Source organism: Heptranchias perlo, chromosome 1 (assembly GCF_035084215.1).
Source record: "Heptranchias perlo isolate sHepPer1 chromosome 1, sHepPer1.hap1, whole genome shotgun sequence".
In the NCBI taxonomy this organism is placed as follows: Eukaryota; Metazoa; Chordata; class Chondrichthyes; order Hexanchiformes; family Hexanchidae; genus Heptranchias; species Heptranchias perlo.
In genome coordinates this window covers 109,588,832-109,609,629 of record NC_090325.1, presented here as the reverse complement: position 1 = coordinate 109,609,629, position 20,798 = coordinate 109,588,832, and the positions used below count along the sequence as shown (strand labels likewise).

Genomic DNA, 20,798 nt, shown 5'->3' with positions numbered 1-20,798 from the left:
ATGACGATTAATACTGTCCCTTGAACCTGCTGGTTTATTCTAGCCTCAAGTATACTATTTTCTTTTTGCCCAATCCTGTCACCTTCTGCGAAACACTCAGCCAGTCAAAGAAGGCAAAGGGTGGGGGGTGGAGAAAGTAGTGGGTGCAAAATATCCACTATTCGATGATTGATACTTTGATCTTTCTGAAAGTGGTGGTATCAACTGGACTGTCTGTTATGAATAACTTAGTGGTTTTAAGACTCTTGTATTTTTTGATAGGTGATGAGAGAAAGCAAGCCATGACAAGAACGTCCTATTATTTTTGGGTACTGATTTAAAAAGATGGTTCCCTTGCTAACCCAGATGAAAACATTTTGCACCAAGATACTGAGGTGGCAGCAGAGACGCATGACACAAATTGAGCTAATTGTTGCTGCTATGAGGATTCAGCTATCTTAAGTTAGAGATAATGACCTGACTTAATTCAGTTAAGCATTTCAAGATGACTTTCCTCAGCAAAGACAGATGACTAAAACTGAATAGGTATTAGTCTCTGTAAAAAGGATGAAATAAGGCTAGTTTTCCAAAACTCTGGTGACATGGCTTGCAGTAAGAGTGGTTCTGGGAAGGCTGTCCTGTTTTTACTCCGTGAAAGTCACTTACAAAACACAAAGCACTTATTCTTCCACTAAGAATTTGTTTACAACCTAATCTTCAAGTAGAAAATTGAAACGAACTGAAACAGTGCATCTTTTATGTTGTGTAGTCGTGGTTGAGAATGAAAGCCATTGGAATGTTGAGCATGTGTCCTAAGTTTGGCCGCTTAGTGTTTCAGAGTGACTAAGCAATTTGGGCTCAACACCCCGATTTGATGCTCTGTATGAACAACCAAAACATTTAATGCACAAAACAATTCAAGTGAAAGCAGTTGTGGAAATTGTTTGAGAAAAGGACAAAGGTTAAGTATCTAGTTAAATGTAGCCAACGACATATGTTGCTGATAAAGTTCATGAAAATCTTGTATCTAGCACTGAGGCGCCTTTTATTTTCAGGTGTTAATTGCTCCCTAATAATACATTGCATGTTTCACCTAGTAGCTGGTGGCAATAATATATGCATGAAACAACACTTTTTAGAAGTTTGCATTCATTTATTTAGTTACAATAATTGAACATTTATAGCTTTTGTAAGACCCTGTGCAATGCTGTCTTCAGGCTTTCAGAAGTCAACTGGCTCTACTGAGAACTTGTTAAAGTTGCACAAAACCTTCAGGTTTAACTTTTGTTCCAATTGTCAAATGCTGTGTATAAAGGTATTCCATTTTGCTTCTGTTTTGCACAGCAGAATATTATATTTTCTTCACATAGTACATCTGGGGCATGCGTAACCAGAAATTTCCTCCTCCAACCCAGCCATGGCAATATAGACAAAGCAGAAATTTTATTTAGTATGGAGCTAAAATAAGAGAAACTGTCCTTAAGTGCATTCCATGAATAATGATCATTTAACAGAGGAATAGAAGTGTGCCTATAAATTATATGAATTAAAATGTGACTAAGAATTTCACAAAAACATTATTGCCTGATAAGAGTTCAGAATTAAAGCAGGAGAGCCACGAGAATTCAATCAGTAAGAACAAAGGTAACTGTGGCTTACTGACTTTATACAGTGGTTGTAACTTAAACATTGAGAATTGTTTTTATTTGCACTCGCCATAAATTGTACATCTTTTGACTCTTTTCTCCCATCCCCCTTCCAAAGATTATTTCTATATTACACTTGAATGTGAAATTTAAGAATATTGTTGTTTGCTGATTGGTAAAGATACTGCCTAATGTGGAATTAAATCATACAGGCTAGAAAGATCCTAGGGGAATTGAAGGAGAACTTAGTTGAAGGGGGCACTTTTTGAATTTTTGAAAGTCTTCCGTCATAAAGAGAGGGAGTTTTTCATGTAAAGTTGGTGAATATTCCACATTAGTAAAGTCCTCTAATACTAGTACAGAAAATTCTGTTCTATAGATGTAAGCTTCAAAAGTTTTAATTACTAAAATTCATCAATGAAACAATTTGGGGCTTACCACTGCAGCATGGTTCATTTCAGAAAGTTATCATGTGTTCTGGCAGGCAGTACACTGTGCCACCTCAAACTGTAATTTCTTTTGAAAACATTGTGTAGTAAAAAAAGTCAGATATTGCAGTTATCACTCTTATGTGTAAAATGGCACCTTGCAGTGCACTGTGCCTCAGTAATATCCTTGAGTACATAATCTAAGCTGATATTTCAGTGCAATACTGAGGGAGTGCTGTATTGATAGAGATGCCGTCTTTTCGATGAGACATTAAACCGAGGCCCCGTCTGCCCTCTCAGGTGGATTCCATGGCACCATTTCGAAGAAGAGCAGGGGTGTTCTCCCAGTGTCCTGGCCAATATTTATCCCTCAACCAACACCACTAAAATCGATTATCTGATCGTTATCTCATTGCTGTATGTGAAACCTTGCTGTGTGCAAATTGGCTGCCACATTTCCCGACATTACAACAGTGACGACACTTCAAAAGCACTTCTTTGGCTATAAAGCAGTTTGGGACGTCCTGAGGTCGTGAAAGGCTATGTAAATGGAAGGTGTCGTCGACAGTGCTATCAAGTGACACTTGCTCACCAATAACCTGCTCACCGATGGTCAGTTTGGGTTTCGCCAGGACCACTCTGCTCCAGACCTCATTACAGCCTTGGTCCAAACATGGACAAAAGAGCTGAATGCCAGAGGTGAGGTGAGAGTGACTGCCCTTGACATCAAGGCAGCATTTGACTGAGTGTGGCACCAAGGAGCCCTAGTAAAATTGAAGTCAATGGGAATCGGGGAAAACTCTCCAGTGGCTGGAGTCATACCTAGCACAAAGGAAGATGTTAGTGGTTGTTGGAGGCCAATCATCCCAGCCCCAGGACAATGCTACAGGAGTTCCTCAGGGCAGTGTCCTAGGCCCAAACATCTTCAGCTGCTTCTTCAATGACCTTCCCTCCATCATGGGGATGTTCGCTGATGATTGCACAGTGTTCAGTTCCATTCGCAACCCCTCAGATAATGAAGCAGTCCAAGCCTGCATGCAGCAAGACCTGGACAATATCCAGGCTTGGGCTGATAAGTGGCAAGTAACATTCACCTCAGACAAGTGCCAGTCAATGACCATCTCCAACAAGAGAGAGTCTAACCACCTCCCCTTGACATTCAACAGCATTACCATCACCGAATCCCCCACCATCAACATCCTGGGGGTCACCATTGACCAGAAACTTAACAGGACCAGCCATATAAATACTATGGCTACAAGAGCAGGTCAGAGGCTGGGTATTCTGCAGCGAGTGACTCACCACCTGACTCCCCAGAGCCTTTCCACCATCTATAAGGCACAAGTCAGGAGTGTGATGGAATACTCTCCACTTGCTTGGATGAGTGCAGCTCCAACAACACTCAAGAAGCTCAACACCATCCAGGACAAAGCAGCCCACTTGATTGGCACCCCATCCACCACCCTAAACATTCACTCCCTTCACCACCGGCGCACTGTGGCTGCAGTGTGTACCATCCACAGGATGCACTGCAGCAACTCGCCAAGGCTTCTTCGACAACACCTCCCAAACCCGCAACCTCTACCACCTAGAAGGACAAGGGCAGCAGGCACATGGGAACACCACCGCCTGCACATTCCCTCCAAGTCACACACCGTCCCGACTTGGAAATGTATCTCAAATCCTTCAACGTCGCTGGGTCAAAATCCTGAAACTCCCTTCCTATCAGCACTGTGGGAGAACCTTCACCACATGGATTGCAGCGGTTCAAGAAGGCGGCTCACCACCATCTTCTCGAGGGCAATTAGGTATGGGCAAAATGCTGGCCTCACCAGCTCGCCCATATCCCATGAACGAATTCAAAAAAATTGCAAGTTCTTTCCAAACAAATATATTTTATCCACAACTGATTACTTGTGCAATGCAGTCAATATTGTATATAGTTAAAACTAAGAAGTTAATCCCTATTGCTTTATTACTGGAGTTAAGGGCCTGGTATTCAAGATTATTGGCTATTACTTTAATGAATTCTTAGTATTAATAACATAACACTGCAGCCTACAGATGTTCTCATCATCACTTCAGTAAAGTTGATGAATTCTTGCATGGAGTTTGTGGGCTGTGGAATTCATTATATAATGAAATTTTAAAAGTATCTTCTGCCAGTTAAGTTTTGGATGTTCAGTTGTCAGCAGCTGTATATTGGAATGTGAAATTTTTCAGCATTGTGAAATGTGAAGTTCAATTTATGAGTAAGTTTAATATTGTAAGTTTTCACAGGAATATGTGCTTATTGTGGAAGCTGCATTAAACTCTATAATGAAAATAGCTGGATAATTGTGAATTCCCAAATCTTACATGTAGTACAGGAATATTAAATCAAGGGAATGAGGACACATATATTTGAAATAATAAAATAATTACCAATAATGTTGAATTTAATCTTTCCTGGGCTGTGAGTTTAGCTTATGAGGAGATTGGTGTTGGCAGCCTGTGCAATGAGACACCATTTCGTGCAAGGCTTTGTCCTCTGAAAATTCTAGTGGGTAATTGGGATGGCAGGTAATTGAAATGCAAATAATAGAGATTTCATTGTATATAAATTCTTGAAAATTTGTCTCAGCCACCAAATTTTACCTTAAATAATGGCAGACACATTTTACCACTTGTTAGGTTGGGAACTTTACACATTAAGGAACTTTTTTTGATTTCCAGCAACCTGAGCAGAAATTGGAGAAAAAAAATCTATAGTTCACTTCCTCGCAAGCAGTTAGCAGGCATTCTGAAAGAGAGCAAGGTGAATCTTGATTTTTGAGTGCAAATTTGCCACTTTTTGGAGCAAGTTGCATTTTTTTAAAAGTAAGAAACTTGTATGTTTTGGAAGTATAGTACCAGTAATGTGCAATAAGAAGACTTTCACTGGTTTGTTGAACGAGTCATACTTTCACTATCCTTAATTTAAATTCAATTAATTAAATAAAATATGGAATTAAAAAAACTATTATCAGTAATGGTGGCTATGAAACTACCGGGTTGTCGTAAAAACCCATCTGGTTCACTGATGTCCTTCAGGGAAGGAAACCTGCCGTCCTTACCCGGCCTGGCCTATATGTGACTCCAGACCCACAGCAATGTGGTTGATTCTTAATCGCCCTCTGAAACGGCCTAGCAAGCCACTCAGTTGTACAATCTCGCTACAAAAAATCATAATAAGAATAAAACCGGACGGACCACCCGGCATCGGACCACTAGGCACTGGATACGACAAAGGCAAACCTAGCCCAGTTGACCCTGCAAAGTCCTCCTCACTAACATCTGGGGATTTGTGCCAAAATTGGGAGAGCTGTCCCACAGACTAGTCAAGCAACGGCCTGACACAGCCATACTCACAGAATCATACCTTTCGGCCAATGTCCCAGACTCTTCCATCACCGTCCCTGGGTATGTCCTGTCCCGCTGGCAGGACAGACCCACCAAGGTGGTGGTACTGTGATATACAGTCAGGAGGGAGTGGGCCTGGGAGTCCTCAACATTGACTCCGGATCCCATGAAATCTCATGGCATCAGGTCAAACATGGGCAAGGAAACCTCCTGCTGATTACCATCTACCGCCCTCCCTCAGCTGTTGAATCAGTCCTCCTCCAGTGTGAGCACCACTTGGAGGAAGCACTGAGGGTAGCGTGGGCACAGAATGTACTCTGGGGAGTGGAGGTCTTCAATGTCCATCATCAAGAGTGGCTCGGTAGTACCACTACTGACTGAGCTGGCTGAGTCCTGAAAGACTGGGCCTGCGGCAGGTGGTGAGCGAACCAACACGAGGGAAAAACTTACTTAACCTCGTCCTCACCAATCTACCTGTCGCAAATGCATCTGTCCATGACGGTATCTGTAGGAATGACCACCGCACAGTCCTCGTGGAGACAAAGTCCCGTCTTCGCACAGAGGACACCATCCAACGTGTTGTGTGGCACGAACACAGTGCTAAATGGGATAGAATCAGAACAGATTTAGCTGCTCAAAACTGGGCATCCATGAGGCGCTGTGGACCATCAGCAGCAGCAGAATTGTATTCTAGCACAATCTGTAACTTCATGGCCCGGCATATTCCTCACTCTACCATTACCAACAAGCCAGGGGATCAACCCTGGTTCAATGAGGAGTGTAGAAAAGCATGCCAGGAGCACCTAAAAATGAGGTGTCAACCTGGTGAAGCTACAACTCAGGACTACATGCATGCTAAACAGCGGAAGCAACATGCTATAGACAGAGCTAAGCGATTCCACAACCAACGGATCCGATCAAAGCTCTGCAGTCCTGCCCCATCCAGTCGTGAATGGTGGTGCACAATTAAACAACGAACGGGAGGAGGAGGCTCTGTAAACATATCCATCCTCAATGATGGCGGACTCCAGCACGTGAGTGCAAAAGACAAGGCTGAAGCGTTTGCAACCATCTTCAGCCAGAAGTGCTGAGTGGATGATCCATCTCGGCCTCCTCCCAATATCGCCAACATCACAGAAGCCAGTCTTCAGCCAATTCGAATCAATCCACGTGATATCAAGAAATGACTGAGTGCAATGGCTATGGGCCCTGACAACATCCTGGCTGTAGTGATGAAGACTTGTGCTCCAGAACTAGCCGAGCCTTTAGCCAAACTGTTCCAGTACAGCTACAACACTGGCATCTACCCGACTGTGGAAAATTGCCCAGGTATGTGCTGTCCACAAAAAGCAGGACAAATCCAATCCGGCCAATTACCGCCCCCTCAGTCTACTCTCAATCATCAGCAAAGTGATGGAAGGTGTCGTCGACAGTTCTATCAAGCGGCACTTACTCACCAATAACCTGCTTACCGATGCTCAGTTTGGGTTCCACCAGGATCACTCGGCTCCAGACCTCATTACAGCCTTGGTCCAAACATGGACAAAAGAGCTGAATTCCAGAGGTGAGATGAGAGTGACTGCCCTTGACATCAAGGCAGCATTTGACCGAGTGTGGCACCAAGGAGCCCTAGTAAAATTGAAGTCAATGGGAATCAGGGGGAAAACTCTCCAGTGGCTGGAGTCATACCTAGCATAAAGGAATATGGTAGTGGTTGTTGGAGGCCAATTATCTCAGCCCCAGGACATTGCTGCAGGAGTTCCTCAGGGCAGTGTCCTAGGCCCAATCATCTTCAGCTGCTTCATCAATGACCTTCCCTCCGTCATAAGGTCAGAAATGGGGATGTTCGCTGATGATTGCACAGTGTTCAGTCCCATTCGCAACCCCTCAGATAATGAAGCAGTCCAAGCCTGCATGCAGCAAGACCTGGACAACATTCAGGCTTGGGCTGATAAGTGGCAAGTAACATTCACCTCAGACAAGTGCCAGTCAATGACCATCTCCAACAAGAGAGAGTCTAACCACCTCCCCTTGACATTCAACAGCATTACCAATGCCGAATCCCCCACCATCAACATCCTGGAGGTCATCATTGACCAGAAACTTTACTGGACCAGCCACATAAATACTGTGGCTACAAGAGCAGTCAGAGGCTGGGTATTCTGTGGCAAGTGACTCACCACCTGACTCCCTAAAGGCTTTCCACCATCTACAAGGCACAAGTCAGGAGTGTGATGGAATACTCTCCACTTGCCTGGATGAGTGCAGCTCCAACAACACTCAAGAAGCTCGACACCATCCAGGACAAAGCAGCCCGCTTGATTGGCACCCCATCCACCACCCTAAACGTTCACTCCCTTCACCACCGGTGCACCGTGGCTGCAGTGTGTACCATCCACAGGATGCACTGCAGCAACTCGCCAAGGCTTCTTCGACAGCACCTCCCAAACCCGCAACCTCTACCACCTAGAAGGACAAGAGCAGCAGGCACATGGGAACAACATCACCTGCACTTTCCCCTCCACGTCACACACCATCCCGCCTTGGAAATATATCGCCGTTCCTTCATCGTTGCTGGATTAAAATCCTGGATCTCCCTTCCTAACAGCACTGTGGGAGAGCCTTCACCACATGGACTGCAGCGGTTCAAGAAGGCGGCTCACCACCACCTTCTCGAGGCCAATTAGGGATGGGCAATAAATGCTGGCCTTGCCAGCGATGCCCACATCCCATGAACGAATAAAAAAAATTGTTGCAGTATTTTTTGTTCTTGGGTTGTAGTTGACACATGCAAGGCTGCATTTATTGCCCAATCCTAGCTGCCGTAGTTTCAATGAAGCTGACCAGAGTTCATTGTTTTAGTTGTCCTCTAAACTAAATTATGTTATTTAAAAAATACATTAATTTGAAATACTTCTTCTGTTTGTAAATGAGGTCAGGATTGTTATTTAGTGTACATTAAAAAGGCAAGTGGGAACATTTTGTGCTTGTTGATCTGCAAATGCATTAAGCCCGAATTACTATCAGTGATGAAAAAGGAAGAGAATGTGGGCAAATGCAACAAAAAAGGCTTTATTCCATTGTAACAGGTTCCAAGAGCTTTGTACAACAGAACTTGTGACCAAGGAATTAAGATTAAGAAGCTGATCCGTGTTCCTTTATTACTTCAGTCAAGGGCATGGTATTCATGATTGTTGGCTACTATTTTAATGAATTCTTAGCTTCATTTTAACACTGCATATTCCAAATGTTTTCACCATCTTCTGAGACAAGCTGCTTTATTTCTAAGCAGAGTTTATGTTCTGTTCTATACTTTGCAGTATAACTACATTTGAAACATACATTTTTTTTTAGAAAGTGCATTTACTTTTTGATCATTTAGCTGGTGAATGCATTTTCATTTGGATATTTTTTAGAATTTATGCAGTATTGAGTTACAAGGATTACTCAGCTGAATGCCTGAATAAAAGGACTTTGTTGCTATAATGTGCCCTGCAAGACATGTTACCATGTTTCTGATGTAGAGGAATGCTAAATGAGCAATTACATCATCTGATCTTGTTCCTCTCCACTTTTTAAAATATAACTTTGAGGTGACTGTAAGGTTTGACTAGAAAGTGACATTCCCCCACAGAGGGGGAAAATCAGAAAGCCAATCTGGGCTTCTCTCCTGAATCCTCTCCATCATCAAGACTACTTACATCAACCTCCGTAGTATCGCCCATTTGCCACGAAAACCCTTACCCATGCTTTTGTCACCTCTAGACTCGACTATTCCAATGATCTCCCGACGCCACGGCCTCCCATCATCCACGCTCCATAAACTTCAGCTTGTCCCAAACCCTGCTGCCCATATCCTAACCTGCATTAGTCTCACTCACCCATCATTGCTGCTTTGCTGACCTATATTGATTGCCACCAGATCCCCCAACACCTCAAATGTAAAATTTTCATCCTTATATTTAAACCCATTCATGGCCTTGCCCTCTGTAATCTCCTACATCCCCCTCCTCCTCCAAACTCTCCATTCCTCTAACTCTGGCCCCTTGTCCATTTTTTTCTCCCCCGTCCCCTCCCTTTGCCGCACCAATGGTGGTTGTGCCTTTAGCCTCCTAGTCTCCATGCTGTGGCTTTCCCTTCCTTAAACCTTTCCACTTCCCTCTTCTTTTTAGACCCTCCTTAAAATCCATCTCTTTTACCAAGCTTTTGGTCACCCCTAATCGCTCCTTCGTTCTTTTTTATGACTACATCTCTGTAAAGTGCTTTGGAACATTTTTATGCATTAAAGGCACTACATAAATATAAGCTGTAACTGTACAAGCAACTGGCTGTAGAGTGTCATTGACAGAGACCTTGGAGCAGATCTCTAGTCTGTCTCATCAGGGGAAGCTGTGTGGAGTGGGAAGACTATGGGAAGGAAAGTGACAAAAATTAACCCTCTCCCCTTCCAAATTTAAAATACTGGACGTTCATTGTGCTGCAGTGTTTATAGAATGTGGAACAGCACAAATTTCCCAGTGGCTAACATTGTGTTGAATTTCAGGGGCTGGATGTTCAGGAACTCAGCCTGGCCCAAAATGTCCGAGATGGACAAAGGTGTTACAACCTATTGGGCAGAATTTGACTTTTCTCTCCCAACTTCTCACCCACAACTGCCCCACCATCAAGCTATTAACATGCTATTCCTTTCATATACTTATAAGCTGGAAGCTAGCAATCATTTTGAAGTGAAATTGGCACTCCATAGAATGATATAGCACAGAAGGAGGCCATTCGGCCAATTGTGCCTGTGCTGGCTCTTTGAAAGAGCTATCCAATTAGTCCCACTCCCCTGCTCTTTCCCTATAGCCCTGCCAATTTTTTCCCTTCAAGTATTTATCCAATTCCCCTTTGAAAGTTATTATTGAATCTTCTTCCACCAACCTTTCAGGCAGTAATAATTCACTGCGAATTTTTTTCCCTCATGTTGCCTCTGGTTCTTTTGCCAATTACCTTAAATCTGTGTTCTCTAGTTACTGACCCTTCTGCCACTGGAATCAGTTCTCTATCAAAACCCTTCATGATTTTGAATGCCTCTATCAAATCTCCCCTTAACTTTTTCTGCTGTAAGGAGAACTATCCCAGTTTCTCTAATCTCTCCATATAACTGAAGTCTGCATCTCTGGTACCATTCTGGTAAATCTCCTCTGCACCCTCCCTAAGGCCTTGACATCCTTCCCAAAGTGTGATGCCCTCAATTGGCCACAATACTCTGGCTGGGGCCTAACCAGTGTTTTATAAAGGTTTAGCATAATTTCCTCACTTTTGTACTCTATGCCTCTATTTATAAAGCCAAGGATCGTGTATGCTTTTTTAACAGCCTTCTCAACTTGTCCAGCCACCTTCAAAGATTTGTGAACATACACCCCCAGGTCTCTCTGTTCCTGTAACCCCTTTAAAATTGTACCATTTAGTTTATATTGCCTCGCCTCATTCTTCCTACCAAAATGAATCACTTCATAATTATCTGCATTAAATTTCATCAGTTTGTCTTTGTCCTCCTGAAGTCTGTTACTATCCTCCTCACTGTTTACTATATTTCCATTACTATCCTCCTCACTGTTTACTACATCCACAAACTTTGAAATTATGCCCTGTATACCAAGTCCAGGTCATTAATATATATCAAAAAGAGCAGTGGTCCCAACACCGACCCTTGCGGGACACCACTCTATTACTTCCCTCCAGTCTGAAAAACAACCGTTCACCACGACTCTCTGCCTTCTGTCCCTTAGCCAGTTTCATATCCATGCCACCACTGCCTCTTTAATCCTTCAATTTTGCTAACAAGTACTTTATCAAACACCTTTTGAAAGTCCATATACACAACATCAACCCCACTACCTTCATCAACTTATCATGGAGCAAAATGTAAATGCTGGATTGTCCATTGAAATTGTAATATTTTTAGAAAAAAAACGAGATTGACAATAGGGTTGAGGGAAAGTTGAAAGAGGGCATGTTGCGGTTTAAAATATTACCTTTTTTCCATCGTTTCTCTTAGCCCTCACTGATTCATAATAGTTTTCAATTATTTGCACTAGACCAGGCTTATAGATTTGCTTAGAAAAAGTTGGGAAGATCAATAGGAGGAGACTCCTCTTCTTTTCCTCCTTCCTGGCATACTGCAAACTCCAGCTATCTAGGGTACTGCTGCCAAAGAGGTGAATCTTCCATCTGCAACAACAGCCAGTTTTGCAGTTGCTCCAAAAGGAACATTTTTGCTTCTAGCTAGAAACCAATTGTAGGTAGTTTATGAATATTACTGTAACTTTTTATGCCATAGCATCAATAAACTAGTTTCACTACCTCTCATTTCCAGAAGGGAAGGAAGTAAGGTGAGCTACCCATAGTGTCATTTGTTTGGTATACCAACACACTATGCTATAGAGTGGAAGGAAGTAGGCAGAAGCAAAGGAGGGAAAATTAGAAAGCTGAGTCCACCTGCCCTAATCTTGAGCACCAGTGGGACATAGCAAAAGCACCAATGTCAGATGCTCGTGTGGCGCATAAACATGAGCATAGGCCAGTCTCTGAACTGTAAATTCTATGTAATGGGGTATGGCTAAGCAAGTGAGAGAAAGCAAATGGGGACATTAAAACAAACACCCTTTTTTATTCAGTGTCATAGCTAAAGAATTAGGAAGATATATTTTCTGCTCACCAATAATTCATGAAAGCAATAAACAATAGAGGTTGCTGGGAGGCTGAAATGAGTCTGAAACAAATATTTTGGTAAAAATGTGGCATTATCAATTGGAAAACCAGGCCGTAGAAACTAAATTTCCTTTCAGTTTTTTTTAAATTTGGGGATTTTTTTGACTACGCTTTAAGATTCATTGTAAATCACTTTGGGAAGTTCTGACGTCATGAAAGACGCTATATAAATGAAAGATTTTTTTCTTAGCATTCCGTTAAGGGTTAATGTTGAAATGCTCTCACATCTCTGCTTCTTTAATAATAATCTTCCATTCAGAAATCTTTTCTAATTTATATTCTATCCTCCCCTTTCCAGGTCGTTTAGGATATCCACATCCAGGAACTGACAATCTTCTAATGCTTAATGGTAAGTCTTTTTAGTGAGTAATGCTTTCCTCTTTCCACTGCCATTATCAAAAAGCTTCAGTCCAGTTGCGCCGATGGCAGAACTGCAGGCTCATTACTCGTGAGGTGGAATGGTCAGTTGGTAAAAATTGTATTGCAATATTAAACTCCCAGTAATAGAGTAGAAAAATGTACTACACAATGGCCTAATTTTCAATCTCAGGAATTGGTTTCCAGTTGAATTGTTTGTGTTATTTGCTATAGTCTACATCTCTCTTTACATCTGTAATATCACCTTCATCCAGTATCTTTTAGTGCCATGGTATACAGTAGGAATAATGCCAAATGGTGCATTAGGTAGTGAATATATTAAAGCATGTTCGATATTGCATCATTGATTGGCTTACCCAATGTTGGTTTTCCATATTGCATAAGAATTTGGGTTGGAAGAGGATTCCATGAGGTCAGATTACATGGCACCAACCTTACTGTGTGTAAACAATTGCATTTTTTCATTTCACATGATCCTATAAGTAATTTTAACTTGGTCAACATTTAGTTAGGTTTGTGTAAGAACAGTCAGAGCAGCAATTTATATTGCCCAGGCCATTGTGATCATGTCATGTTCTGATGCATTTTGAAACAAATCTTCTATTTTTTTATACAAGTTGTCTGAGGATACATTTGGGAATAAAGAAATGATCTGATCGGAATACAGTTTTAGGATTAGAACTAATTTGCTCTGTTTAATTCCCAGAGTGCACTTGGTTGATACTCAGAATATAGTATGTTGTAGTACTTTTATAGTGGAAGTAGAAACTTATATCTGTGATACTGTAAATACAAAGTTATTTTAAAATGGATAGTTCAGGAAGAACTGAAGTTGGCGAAATGGTTATAGAGATGTGCATGGCTATGTGCTATTGACTGTTGTGCCTGTACAACCCATTTTGTATGGTAGGTAATTCTGAAGTATGACAGTTCGCTGAAGCCAGCAACTGGCTGGTTTTCAGAACTGCTGTATAATGTGCTGCAGAAACTATGACTCACTGCATCGCATCATTCCCAAGAAAGGTCAATGGTATAGATGTGAAAAGAACGTGCCACACAAGGAAGAAAAATTCACATCAAAATGTCACATGTGGAGCTAGCTCTTTCTGCATAAGGGAACATTCTATTTTTGGTCTGACCTTCACAGTTGTTTTAAAATTTCCTTCTCTGTCGTTGTTAATTAAATGAACTTCTTAAACATGTGCATAATGTCCCCCACTCCCTCCCCTGTGTAATGAATGGAGATACAAAATACTGTTGTACTGTTCTGGCTTTCCACATAATAGGATCTTCTTTTGATATATAAATAGATGTATATTTTATAAATGGGAGGGAAAAGAGATGATTGTCTGCTTATAGATGAGGAGTTCTGAAGTGCTTATCCTCATTACAGGCACAAGTGAGTTAACCAACTCAGCTTTGTGAGTTAAATTCCGATGTGTAATATATATTACCTCTGTATTGTGTTGGCAGCCCAACTACTGTAATAAATGGAACTACTATTATGTAATTTGAAAGGATGAGAGGTAACATTTCAAATGATGTGCTAAAGCTCATAGTTCAGAAAAAGCTGAAGGAATGACAAGTTTAAATCTGTTACCTTAATTTACAGAATGTGACATAATTCAAAATTACATTTTGAACAATTTAATAATTGATAATTAGGGGTTTCAAACTGAGATTTTGTTTTGGAAGTTAAATATGGTGATTAACTGAAAAAATGTCAATTTTAAAGCGTAGAGCTATAAATTCACACAGCACTATCTAATTGACTCAGTACTAGAATGATGTACATGGAATATTAATATATAGAAGGATCTGTGATTATACCCAATTTATCACAAAGTATACAATGCGATACGCTGGTGGTATGATTGCGATGAGTATCACAGAGTTTGAATTGTCTTGCGCTGAGTTCCTCGTTTGAGCCATGTTAAACAGGGAGACATCAAGTGGAGGCTATAGCTTTGATCAGAAAATTGGAGGAAAGAAAGTCTGACAGGAACCTAGTGTCTCCTAGTCTGGCTATAGAAAACATTGTAGTGCCCAGGGAGTTGGCTGTATACTCACGTTCTTGGCAACAGGCCAGGTGGATGAAGAAAGGCATACATTACAAGGTGGAAAAATAGAGAAAGTTACCCAGAACACTTCCATAGAGTTTCTTCAAAAAAAAAGAAATGTGGTAGACAAGTGATTTTTTTTACCGTATGTTACTGTACACAGAAGGAAGATACATGTCCAAGTGTTCCTAGCTCTCTCTGTGCCTGGAAATGATGTCTGGATGTCCTCTCACCTTTTAATTTTGGGTGCTGAGAAATAGAGTTGACCTTTAGTGGACTAATCTCTGCCACATGTATTAAAAATGCTGAGTGGGTCATAACATTCTGTTACTAAGGGCCCAATATTAGGAGGGAGGTGGGTTGGCAGTGGGGGGTCGACTGGGCGCGTGGGTAACCCGCCCAGCGAAATCGGGGTGTTCCGCATGCGATCGCAGCCTAATTGAAGGTACTTACGCGTGCTTCCGGGTTTCCCGTTCCAGACCTGCGTAGCGGGCGCACTGCGTACCCGCATCACAGGCTGTCAGCAGGAGGAGCCCGATTTAAAGGGTCAGTCCTCCAATGCTCCAAGGTTCTCTGACTTCTCACTCCAGGTGCTGCTCGATGGGGTGAGGAGTAGGAGGGAAATTTTTTTCCCATCTGATGGGAGAAGGTGGCCTCCCTCTGCCACCAAGAAGGCCTGAGTGGAGGTGGCCGAGGAGGTCAGCAGCAGCAATGTGTGCCGAATCTGGGTCCAGTGCAGGAAGCGCTTTAATGACCTAACCAAGTCAGCCAATGTGAGTATACTTGTGCATTCTCCCACACTCCATCTTCCACATCACCTCCACCACCACACAACTCCTTCTGCACTGCCACCACAACACACTTGCATCACTCCTCACATCCACTCAGCCATCATCCTCACCTTGCCTGCACTTACTCACCACCCCAGTTTCCATTCGAACACTACCACGCAACCCAATCCTCATACAATCTCATGGCTATGTCTCAAACGCACCCTCCCATGCATCTCCCTCACGGTCACCCCCACCCACACCAATGCATGCAGCGGGTCACCATGCAAGCATCACTCAATCACGCCTCTCTGTGTTTTGCCTTGATAGGAGCAGAGATGCCAGAATGCCTGGGAGAGGGCAAGGACCGGAGGGGACCCGCCATACCAGGTGGTCCTAACAGATGCGGAGCAGCAGGCATTGGAACCAAGCCGGACGCTGGAGTGCCTGTCCGTGGCGGATGCCGAGACTAGGAGCGCACAAACAGCTGGTGACAGAAATCTAACACTCAGCACTCGTGTTAGCGAATGATCTTAGCATCATTTGGCATCTGCAGCACCTTAACATCTGTCCACATGCTTAATATTGCTTTCTGTTCTCTTGCAGGGCCATCTGTGAGCGCCGTGACGGCAGAGGGCAATTCCTCAGAGGACCTGCCGGCCTCTGAGGGTACATCGTCACTTCTGAGCTAGCCATCCACCAGAGCAGATACACACACCTCGGTGGGTCCCCGTCCTCAGTTAGTTGGGGTCGCACATGGTGAGTCACCACGCACATGTGAGCACGAGCAGACCCTGGTGGCAGGGGCAGCTGTCGAGAATCCGCGTCGGTGGGAGCACTCTTCTCCAGGCTCTGCTCAGCTGGACACAGATGCTGAACCCTGGGGGCCAGCCATGAAAAGGAGAGTCATCAAGGGCCAGCAGCACATTGCCGAAGCACTGGAACAGGTGCCACGCGCACTCTCCACAATCGCGCAGAGGATGGAGGAGTCCAACTCCTGCATGAGTGGAATGGTGGCACAGGTACAGGACGGTATCTCCGAGATACCGTCACAGGGACGTGAGGCATCGCTGTGATAGTGTTGCGGGTAGGTGTGGGAATGTTTGCGTTGAAGGAAAGGCTAGCCTCCATCGAGCTTCAAGCACGGCTCAACAATGAGTCCATTCAGGCCCTGACAACGGCCGTTTGGATTCAGGGTGAGCAACATTCTGCCGCCTTAAATAGGCTGACAGATACATTACAACTGGCCTTCCAAGGCTTCCACACAAGTCCTCCAAACTGTCGTCCAGCAGGGTGGAAGTAGTGATGTGGGCCTGGGCCAGGAGAGGGATGATTGTGAAAGGGGACATGGAAGTGGGGACGCCACTCAAAGTGCTTCCACGTCTCACCCGTTGCCCCCCTCTCAACCAGTACCCGCAGTGCTGCCTCCTCTCCAGGTGGCCGAGTCTGCCCCTGCACAGGTGCAGGTGGAGCAGTCTTTGGAGGGGCCCTCACGGGCACCGAAACCCAGAGGGCGTCCACGCAAAGCACCTCATCGGTCAGGGCATGGACAAGAGCAACCTGTCACTATCTCTGCTGAAGCCACAGGGGTAGCACCACGTAGGGGTTCCCGTAAACGTAAGGCTAAGGTTTTGTGAACACAAAGGGGATGCACAAGGGTGTAAGACAAAATGTCATGTTTTTGATTTAGTTTCATTTGTTTTGCAAAGCAGATTAAAATTTGTTATCACCACTACTGCCACGTCTTTGCAAATCTTGTCTGGTTTGTGCAATAATTCCCTTTCCTGAGGATCACCATGAAGACCCACACCTGATGCCACCCATTGTGTCACCGCAGAGTGTGTGTAGGTGTATTTGCAGAGCTCTTTTGTGCAGACGCCGGCGATGTCCCCAGTGGCACCCTGGAAGGAATGCGGAGGAGAAGTTGTTGAGGGCAGTGGTGTCTTTGACAGCGACAGGTAAGAAGATGGTGCTCGGGCCAGCCGGGAGCAGCTCGGCATGAAGGAGGCTGCAGATGTCCACGACTACATGTCGAATGACTCTGAGCCTCCGTGTGCACTGCTCCTCAGAGAGGTCCAGGAAGCTGAGCCTCGGTCTGTAGACCCTGTGGCGAGGGTAGTGCCTTCTGCGACGCATCTCGCTCTGTGGTTGCCCTCCCTCCTGCTGTGCAGGTGGATTTGTCACAGCACTGTGTTGTGGAGCTCCACGTGTCAGAGGTGGCTGGTGAGGCTGGTGATGCTGTTCGTCCTCCGAGGAGTTCATGACTGCAGCTATGGCGGCCCCCATCCGGAAGATGTAGGTTTGAGGGGGTCCGCAAATGTGTCTGCTCACCAAGTTGGTGAATTTTATTGTTAGGAGGAGGGTGGTGGAGGCCAAATTTTGTCCAAAGTGACAGACTGGCCTGCTGCAATGAGTGAGGGTCTTCTTTCCCCCCCACCCCCTCACTTGTCAAATGGACCTTTGCAGCTGCCACAGGCTGGTGGCTGCAACACGTCTGTTTCAACTGGGAGTGTTTCCCCCAGTATGGGAAACATGCTCAGTAGACATGAAAATCCCACCCCTCCTAAAATATCCTCCCAATTATGTCTGCAAACAACCTGAACTATCAAAATAATTGCCTTAAGTGGGATCCCACCGGCTTTAATTGCCGGTGGGAGTCCCGCATGCGGGCACTGCGCGCGCATCTAAGCACGTTATTGGGGAACCCAGAAGTGGGCGGGCTGGAGTCAGGCTCCGGACCCGCCCCGGGAATCCCAAATTTTTGGAGCCCCCCCCCCGCCACGAACGCACCCGTTCAGCCATCCTAAATCGACCCCTAAATGTCTGGCTCCATGTATAGCAAAATCTATTATCGTGTGTCAGCATTTGGATGCAGTACCAGTTACACCTGTAGGTGATGCTATGATGGGGGTTTTAATGTAATTGTGTTCTGCTTATGAACTAATGCTAGTTGGCAGCCTAGCTCTTTATATTTTGTTCATATAATAAGTATATATATGGTAATAAGGTTAGAGCTTTTCAGTCTGTCTGCAGTTGTAAGTTTTGGCCATTATATCATGTGTCATGAATTGGTCTTACCTGTTTGTGCTGGGTCTCCATGTTATTTTCTGGATTGAGGTAAGTAAAAGATGAAGAATTTTGCAACATTTGTTTAAACAACCAAATTGTTTAAAATATATATTTAATTTTTTTATTCTTTTCCCCATCACAGCTTTTACAGCCCATTCAGTGGTCCCCAAGTGAACAGAATTCTTCATTTCCTGTTGGCCACTGCCCCCACTTTGTTCGTAATGAGGTCTGCGCATTTTGTAAAGGCAGCCCTTTCCTTTACATGGATTCCCGAGATGGCCAAACTGTGCGCTAACTCGGGACCAGCTCCTTCATCCAGCAGTTCAGGCCTACAGCAGCGCTTCCCCTCCACCCCATGCTTACTGCACTTCCCTGTCCCTGTGCTGAAGTGCCTGCAATTAATTGCTAGGCCTGGGATCTCAGTAGTTGTGATTGCCACCTCTACTGCAGAAGTGCCTGGTGCAACAACTTCCACTTTGAATGGCAACAGGTGAACTCAGGCTGGTACCTTTTTATTCCCAGTTGAAGCCTCCGGTGTCTCCAACCTGCCAATTATTTTAGTGCTCACCAGTGTCTCCAACTACCACCCCACCCCCCCCATCCAAAAGAAACTGCACCCAGCCCAGAGCACACCAGTTTCAACTTTAATAACCTCTTTACCTCCTTACCTCTACCACTGAAGGCTGTGGAGGCCAAGTCACTGAATATATTTAAGAAGGAGCTAGATAGATTTCTAGACACAAAAGGCATCAAGGGGTATGGGGAGAGAGCGGGAATATGGTATTGAGATAGAGGATCAGCCGTGATCATATTGAATGGCGGAGCAGGCTCAAAGGGCCGAATGGCCTACTCCTGCTCCTGTTTTCTATGTTTCTATGTTTTACCTTGCTCTTTTTTTGCAAAAAAAGAGAAAATCAGAGACAGCAGAATAAAGCTGTTTTACATGACCTCTGAAGATGCAGATCAGCTCCACAGAAGTATAAGTGCAAAAAAGCTGCATATCAAGTATAATTCCTGCTTGGTTTGCCATTGCAAACTGTTTCTGCCATGTTGCTGCTGTAGTTTTTGATTTTTTTTTCTTTCAAAAATCATTAAAATGATCGAAAGGAAAATATGATCAGGCATTGATATTAATTTAGTCGGATTGTGCTTCAGTAAGTTCAACCAATCTTAAACCATCCCTGAGTGTTGTCCTTTTTACATTACACCGATGTTAACTGTGACTACACTATAAAAGTACTTTGTTGGCTGTAAAGTGCTTTAGAACGTCCTATGGTCGTGAAAGGTGCTATATCAATGCAAATTCTTTCTTTAATATTTGTGTACAATTGCGACCTAGCCTGATTTTAACAGCTTTGATAACTCCATTTATACCTGAAATTTAATATATAGGGCCTGCATTTTCAGCAACCCTATAGCTGTTGATGTAGAAGAATCTGAGCCCAAATCTGGAGGGTAATGCACTTAAATTCTTGTCTCTGCTTAAATTGCTTAATGGAGAAATAAAAATGTTTGCCCATCCGCTTGTGTAAATTTCTGACAACTATACTAATGCTTTACAAAAGCTAATTTGCTTTATTTTAAATCCTTCCCCAAGTTAGAACTTGCATTTAAATAATGCCTTTCATAATGTTAGTACGTCCCAAAGCGCTTCACGACCAAAAAAGTACTTATGAAGTATAGTCACTGTTGTAATGTAGGGAAACGTGGCAGCCAATTTGCCCACCACAAGGTCCCATAAACAGTAATGAGGTACTGACCAGATAATCTGTTTTAATTATGTTTGTTCAGAATTAAATGTTGGCCAGGATACTGGGAAATCCCCCTGCTTTTCTTCAAATGGTGCCATGGGATATTTTACGCCCACCTGAGAGGGCAGATGGGTCCTATGTTTAACACCTCATCTGAAAGACCGCACCTCCGACAGTGCAGCAATCCCTCAGTACTGTACTGAAGTGTCAGCCTAGATTATGTGCTAAAGCCTTGGGAGTCAGTTTTGAATCCACGGCGTTCCGACTCAGAAGTAAGTGCTACCACTGAGCCAAGGCAGGCTAGGTTAGTGTTGATGTATCTCTTCATATTAACTATTATTAGTCTTGTGCAACAGTGAAAAACTATTACTATTTCACCGCATGTAAATACCAATTCTATACAAACACAATGACAGGCATCCACTTTTCCTTCTTGTGTACTCCCTCTTTTTGTGCGTGTGCGTACACACGCGACTGTGCTTTACAGACACAACATTTAAGTGTTTTTTTCATTAAAGGGATGTATTTAGTATTGTACATCTTGTGTTACAATATAATATTGGAAGTATTGCTCAGAAAT

General features: G+C 43.7%; 1 protein-coding gene across 2 annotated transcripts in view; it reads left to right on the top strand.

Annotated features, from left to right (window-relative positions):
• Positions 1-20,798, top strand: part of LOC137324823 (cytoplasmic polyadenylation element-binding protein 2-like) — a 117,139-nt gene that overhangs the window by 49,729 nt on the left and 46,612 nt on the right. For both annotated transcript variants that reach the window (XM_067989560.1, XM_067989552.1), the window contains exon 4: positions 12,489-12,539. In XM_067989560.1, the coding sequence (XP_067845661.1) occupies positions 12,489-12,539 (51 nt within the window). The remainder of the gene's footprint in view (positions 1-12,488; positions 12,540-20,798) is intronic.